We start from the raw sequence: 6,159 nt of genomic DNA, 5'->3' as shown, positions 1-6,159 counted from the left end.
GGCCTGCACCACCATGCCTGTAATCATATATTCTTTCGTCATGTGTTCTTTTTTGTTGTTGTTGTGAGGTAGGGTCTCACTGTGTAGTTCAGGCTGGCCTTGAACTCACTGTACAGCCCAGGCTGGCCTCAAACTTGCAGTGATCATCCTGCCTCAGCTTCCCAAGTGCTGGGATTACAGGTATACGCCACCACATCTGGCTCATCATATATTCTACATAGGAGTCCTCTGCCTGAGTAATAGTTGACAAAAAATTTTCCTGTTCTGTAGGCTGTCTCTTCATTCTGTTGGTTGTTTCCTTTGCTGTGCGGAAGCCTTTCATGTTGATATGATCCCATTTGTTGATTCTTGATGGTATTTCTTTTGTCTTACTATGTAGCCGAGCTGGGCTCAAACTGGTGGTGATCCTCCTGCTTCAACCTCGTGAGTGCTAGGATTTCAGGCCTGCACCACCACACATGGCTTCTTGCTGTTAGTTCTTATGCAGTTGGGGTTCTGTTCAGAATGTCCTTGCCTATGTGTATGTCTTCAAGAGTTTTACCTATTTTATCTTCCAGCAGATTAGCTGTTTCTATTTTATCATTTAGATCTTTGAACTATTTTGATTTTAGTTTAGTTCATGGTGTGATATATGGGTCTAGACTCAATCTTCTCCGTGTGGCTGGCCAGTGTTCCCAACACTGTTTATCAAAGAGGCTGTCTTTCCTCCAGGGTATGTTTTTGTCCTCTTTGCTAAAGATCCGGTAGCTGAATGTGCCTGGAGTTATTTCTTCCTCCTCTCTTCTGTTCTGTTGATCCACTTTTGTACTAGTACCATGCTGTTTTTATCACTGTAGCTTTGTAGTATCATTTGAAGTCTGGTATTGGGATGCCACTAGCTTTGCTCTTGTTACCCAGGTTTGCTTTTGCTATTCTAGGTTTCTCTTGGTTGCATATGAATTTTAGGGTTGTTTTCTCTGGTTTTGGGAGGAATGCTGTTGGTATTTGGATTGAGATTGCATTAAATCTGTGTGTCAGTTTTGGAAGTGTGGTCATTTTGACAGTATTGGTTACACCTATCTAGGAACAGGGGACATCTTTCCATTTTCTGATGTCTTCCTTGGTCTCTGTTTTCAGAGTACAATACTGTGGTTTTTGTTGTAGGGGTCTTTCTTTCTTTCTTTCTTTCTTTTTGTCTCTTTGAGACAGGGTCTTGCTGTGCAGCTCAGGCTGACCCTGAGCTCACTTTGCAGCCCAGTCTGGTCTCAAACTCACAACAATCCTCCTGTCTCAGCCTCCTGAGTGCTGGGATTACAGGCATGTGCCACCATGCCTGGCAGTGAAGGGTCTTTCACTTCCTTTGTTAGGCTAACTCCTAGGTATTTAATTTTTCTGAATGGTATTGTGAATGATACTGTTTTCCTAATTTCTTTCTCAACGAGTTCTTTATTGGTGTTTAGGAGCACTCTTGATTTTTGTATGTTGATTTTGTATCCTACTACACTGCTGAATTTGGTTATTAATTCCAGGAGTTCGTAGTGGAATTTTTGGGTCTTTTATGTAGGGGTAGTGTCATCTGCAATGACAACTAGACTTCCTTTATTATACATATCCATTCTGTTTCTTCTTCTTACCTGGATGCTCTGGCAATGTTTTGAGTACGATATTGAACAAGAGTGGTGATAGTGGGCATCCTTGTTTAGTTCCTGATTTTTATAGGGAAAACTTTCAGCCTTTTCTCACTTAATATGATGTTGACAGTAGGTTTGTCATTAATGGCTTTTATCAGATTGAGGTTAGCTCCTTCTATACCTATTTTCACTCACAGTTTTGTTTTATTGTGACAAAGGAAAAATTACAACAAATGCAGTTTTACAGATAACCTGAAATGGCTTTTATGGTTCTAGAATCAGGCAGTAGTCTAGACCAAAACTGGTTCGGAATGCTCTGCCCTGCCACCTATGCAGGTTGTATTTGAGTCAGGAAAAAAGGAAGTGACATACACAACGGGAAGTGTCTTGACTACTTTTCTCTTGTTGCTGAGACAAAATACCTGATGCCCAAAATTAAGGAAGGAAAGGTTTATTTAGCTCACAGTTTGTGGAGGTTTCAGTCCATACTTGGCTGGCTCCAAGGCAGAGTGGCACATGGCAGAGGGCAACAGTTCAAGGCAGTGGAATACAGCAAAAGCAACAAGCGCAAAAAGGGAGGAGCAGCGGAGAGCAAGCGTCTTTCCCTCCCTTATATTGTTTGCAGGCTACCTGCTCCAGGGTGGGTGTAGCACTCACACCCATAATCCCAGCATTTGGACCATGATCAATCATAACCTCAAGAAGCCCGCCCCGTGACTGCATAAGGCTTTGGGGGGACAACTAGACACAAACCATAACAGGAAGTGAGATATAAAGAGAGCTGATTGATTAAAGTCTGCCATTTGCCTTATTTGAACCTGCTTTGAATAGTTGGTTGTTGTGATTGGCTGAGGTTTGGCTACTTATTACAAGAATAGGTAATGGGGGAGTGAGGTTATAATTCAGTATGAGGGCAGAAACCTTTAGGCCAAATTTAGTTCAATTTAACATTTTTTAAATTTTAATTTTTAATTGCCAGTTGACAAACTATAGTTGTGTATATTTATAGGGTACAAAGTGATGTTATGACTTGCGGAATACAGTGTAGAATAATAAAATTAAGCTAACAATACCCATGCCGTCAAAGACATATTTTGTGATGAGAACATTCACTCTTGGTGATTTGGAAATGTGCAGTACGTTATTGTGTACTTTGTATATCATGCGGGTGCAATATCTCTCAAAGAGAAGAAATGTGATTTTTCCTGTCTCGCTGAGGGTGGAACCCCCTTGACCATCATCACCCACGTCCCCCCACCAGCCTCTGGTAACTATTATTCCACTTGCTTCTCTGATTATCATAGACTCCACATACACGTGAGCCCACATGGTCCTGCATGTTCTTTCTGTGCCTAACTTATTTCACTGGCTCGGTGTTATCTAATGGCAAATTAACAAACATCTTTCTTTTTAAAGACTGAATACTATTTCATGTATTTCATATTTCTCGTGTGTGTATATGTGTGTGTGTGTGTGTGTGTGTGTGTGTTAGTTACTGAGGCTTGAACCCAAGGCCACATCCCTAGCCCTTTATTCTTTATTTTGAGACAGGGTCTTACTAAGTCACTAAGTTACCTAGGTTGAGCTCCAACTTTTTTTGGTAAATACCCAGAAGTAGGATGGCTGGATTTACTGACCAGTTTTAATTACTGTTTTTCCTAACTACAAATTACCTGTTTTTCCCTATCATGAAGCGAGCGTTTGCTCATGAGCAAGGTGCAGAGGTCACTTAGCGCGTCCGAGGTGCAGATCTGGGAAGCGGAAGTGGAAGAGGATGACATGAGGGAAGGCGATCTGGGGTATGGCTGCGGACGGAGCCCCGGCAGCCTCAGTAAGCTGGAAGTCTCACATCCACTTACATCTAGACGATCAGACGGAAGGAACTGCAGTCTTCCTCCACTTCCAAGAGCCGGAGAAGAAAGCAGAGGGGCTGTTTCCCAGTGTTCCGTGCACACGAGCCTGCAAACCACCTGCCCTCAGAGGCCCAGAGTGGGCAGCTGCAGCCACGAAGGGAAGCCTGGTAAGGGTGCCAGTCCTCTCCTCCTCCCTTTCCCATGCGCAGTCGCCCTCCCAACAGATACAGACAGAAACCACGCAGGTTTCAGAAATTCATCTTCGCTCACCCTTGCCACGAGCGAGGTTATCCATAGCACAGAAGTAACTGGTGTTTGTATTTCCAACCTTTGTGCAAGTTATGAACTACAGTAGTTATTCTGCATTACTAATATACATGTGTATATGTTTCTTAGTGGTAACAGTTATCACCTACCTTCCTTATTGTGTTTTTTTTTTTGTACCGGGGATTGAGCGCAGGACCTTCACACTGAGCTGTATCCCCAGCTCATCTTTTATTTTTTATTTTGAGACAGGGTCTTGCTAGGTCGCATGTTGTTTATGCTGGACTCAAACTTGTGATTCTGCTGCCTCAGCCTCTTAGAGTGCTAGGGCTATAGGCATGTGCCACCACGCCTGGCTTCTATCTTGCTTTTTTGTGGGGATAGTTTTATTTTTATTTTCTCAGCCAACCCATAGTTACTGGGTACCATGAGATACCAGGCCCAGGTCTAGGTTCTGGCAATAACGTAAGTGAGCAACACAGGGCGAGGCACTGATGTCATGTGTTTCGCACTGTAGTTGAGGAGCAGGAGGTAACCCCACAAATCAGCACCTGCATAGCCTCAGCAGTGCTAATGAGAAGACAGTGCAGTAGCACGGGGTGCTGTGGGTGCTGCTGGGCCAGGGATTGGGGTGGATTCTTGGAGGTGATGGGTGAGCACTTCCACAAAGTGGGGAGCCAGCCTGGTGGTTACCTGGGCAAGGGTGTTCCAGGCAGCACGTGGTGCTAGGATGCCTTTGTAAAAACGTGAGGAAACTGCAGGAAGATAAGCCAGGTCTAACAGTAAGTGTGAGCCCGTTTTGTTTGGGTTATAGACTTTTGTCATTTTGTCAAAGTTGACCTGACCCTAGGTCAGGGTTATTTCAGTGGTTTCTTTCTTTCTTCCCTTCCTGCCCTGCAGATGGAATCCGATTACACACTGTAGCCCTGAGCTACACCCCCGCCCCTGTGGAGTTTCTTGTTGCTAACGCCTAATTTCTAAACTGCCCCATGAAGTGGCTTGAAACAACGCTCAGTAGACTTATTAACTTAAATCTTAACAGTTCTGCAGGTCTGACGGCCAAGACAGATTTCACTGGCAACCCGCAGGGGTGGGCAGGACTGTGGCCCTTCCCTGCCCTGCCCAGACTTCAGGGCTGCCTGCGCGCCTTGCTGTGACCCCTTCCTTTGCCGTCACAGCCAGAACTGGCTGCCTGAGTTCTTCTCATAGTGAGTCACATTGACAGGGACTCTTGGCTCCCCTCTCTCATTTACAGGACTTCTGAGTGCCCCGAACCCACCTGGCTAAGCCACGTAATCCCACCTCTCTGTATTCTCTCCGTGACCATTCGGTCAGCCCCTTCCGCCATGGGTTCATGGGCTCTGGGGATCAGGATGTGGACATCTTTGGCTCCATTATTCAGCCAGCCACACACAGCACTAGGACAGAACTTGTCATTGCCAATCTAATGTCACTGTGTCCTCCCTTGGACATCGGTCATTCCAGTGAAAACGTAGTTTAGGTTTGGCCTTGCATACTGTCATGTCAGTGAGAGTTCACAACAGCAAAGAAAAAATTGTTTTGAGGAATGTTCAGTGGCCCTCGAAGTATTCTTTCTGAAATTATTTTTCTTTCTGTTACTAGTTCTTGTACTCGTGCTTGCAACCCAGCACCTTCATATGTTTTCCTGCCAGTGAGATGGAAATGAAAATGCAGCTCTTACGAAGCTCAGTTTAATTTCTTGGTTGATTGTAGTGAGGAGAGAATAATTGAAGTCCCACGAGGCATCTAGTCAGTTATTCTCCATGGGAAGAAGTTATTTCTTAGCCATTCATATTACTACACTGATGAAGCTTAAGCCAAACAGCAGCATCTGTTTATTTTACTCGCCAATATTCATGTGTCCCCATACATTTGTGTTTGGGTATAGTAATTAATCAATGCATTAACATAAGTTTTATATGTTAGAGTACCTTTTTAGAAGTCCTTTCATTGAAAATTTGTGATTTTTCTCCTTCCTCTTCCTCCTCCTCCCTTCCCTGTCTTTTTCCCCCTTCTTCTTCTTTTTCCTCTTCTTCTTTTGCTTCCCCTTTCTCTGCTTCTTCCTCCTCCCCCTCCTGTTGTTCCTCTTCCTCCTCCTCCTCCTCCTTCTTTTCTTTCTTCTTTTCCTTCTCCTCCTCCTCCTGCTCCTTCTCCTCCTTGTCCTTCTCTTTCTCTTTCTCCTTTCTTCTTGTATTGGGAATTGAATCCAGGTACTTTGCATGAAGCTATATCCCCAGGCCTTTTTCAAAAATTTTTTTCCATTTTGGGATAGGACCTTGATAAGTCCCTGAGTTGCTCAGGCAGGGTTTGAGTTTGTAGTCCTTTCCTCAGCCTCTCAGGAGGCTGAGCTTACATACATGACGGCTGCATTGTTGACGGCATGGAGATCTTGCCCAAGGTGATTAACAGTC

The 6,159-nt window shown here is 44.3% G+C and overlaps 1 protein-coding gene across 11 annotated transcripts in view; it reads left to right on the top strand.

The window, feature by feature from the left end:
• The window catches only part of Ccdc125 (coiled-coil domain containing 125), a 34,350-nt gene that overhangs the window by 7,495 nt on the left and 20,696 nt on the right, over positions 1–6,159 (top strand). For 10 of the 11 annotated variants that reach the window (XM_013509595.1, XM_013509597.1, XM_013509589.1 and 7 more), the window contains one exon: positions 3,305–3,630. In XM_013509595.1, the coding sequence (XP_013365049.1) occupies positions 3,318–3,630 (313 nt within the window). In that variant the 5' untranslated portion in view covers positions 3,305–3,317. Of the gene's footprint in view, positions 1–3,304; positions 3,631–6,159 lie in introns of those variants that run through there. The other variant, XM_005413902.2, reaches the window with a different exon arrangement.

Source organism: Chinchilla lanigera, unplaced genomic scaffold, assembly GCF_000276665.1.
Source record: "Chinchilla lanigera isolate Chin_1 unplaced genomic scaffold, ChiLan1.0 scaffold00174, whole genome shotgun sequence".
NCBI lineage: Eukaryota > Metazoa > Chordata > Mammalia > Rodentia > Chinchillidae > Chinchilla > Chinchilla lanigera.
Note: the sequence above shows the minus strand (reverse complement) of the source record. Positions and strands in the feature narration are given on the sequence as shown.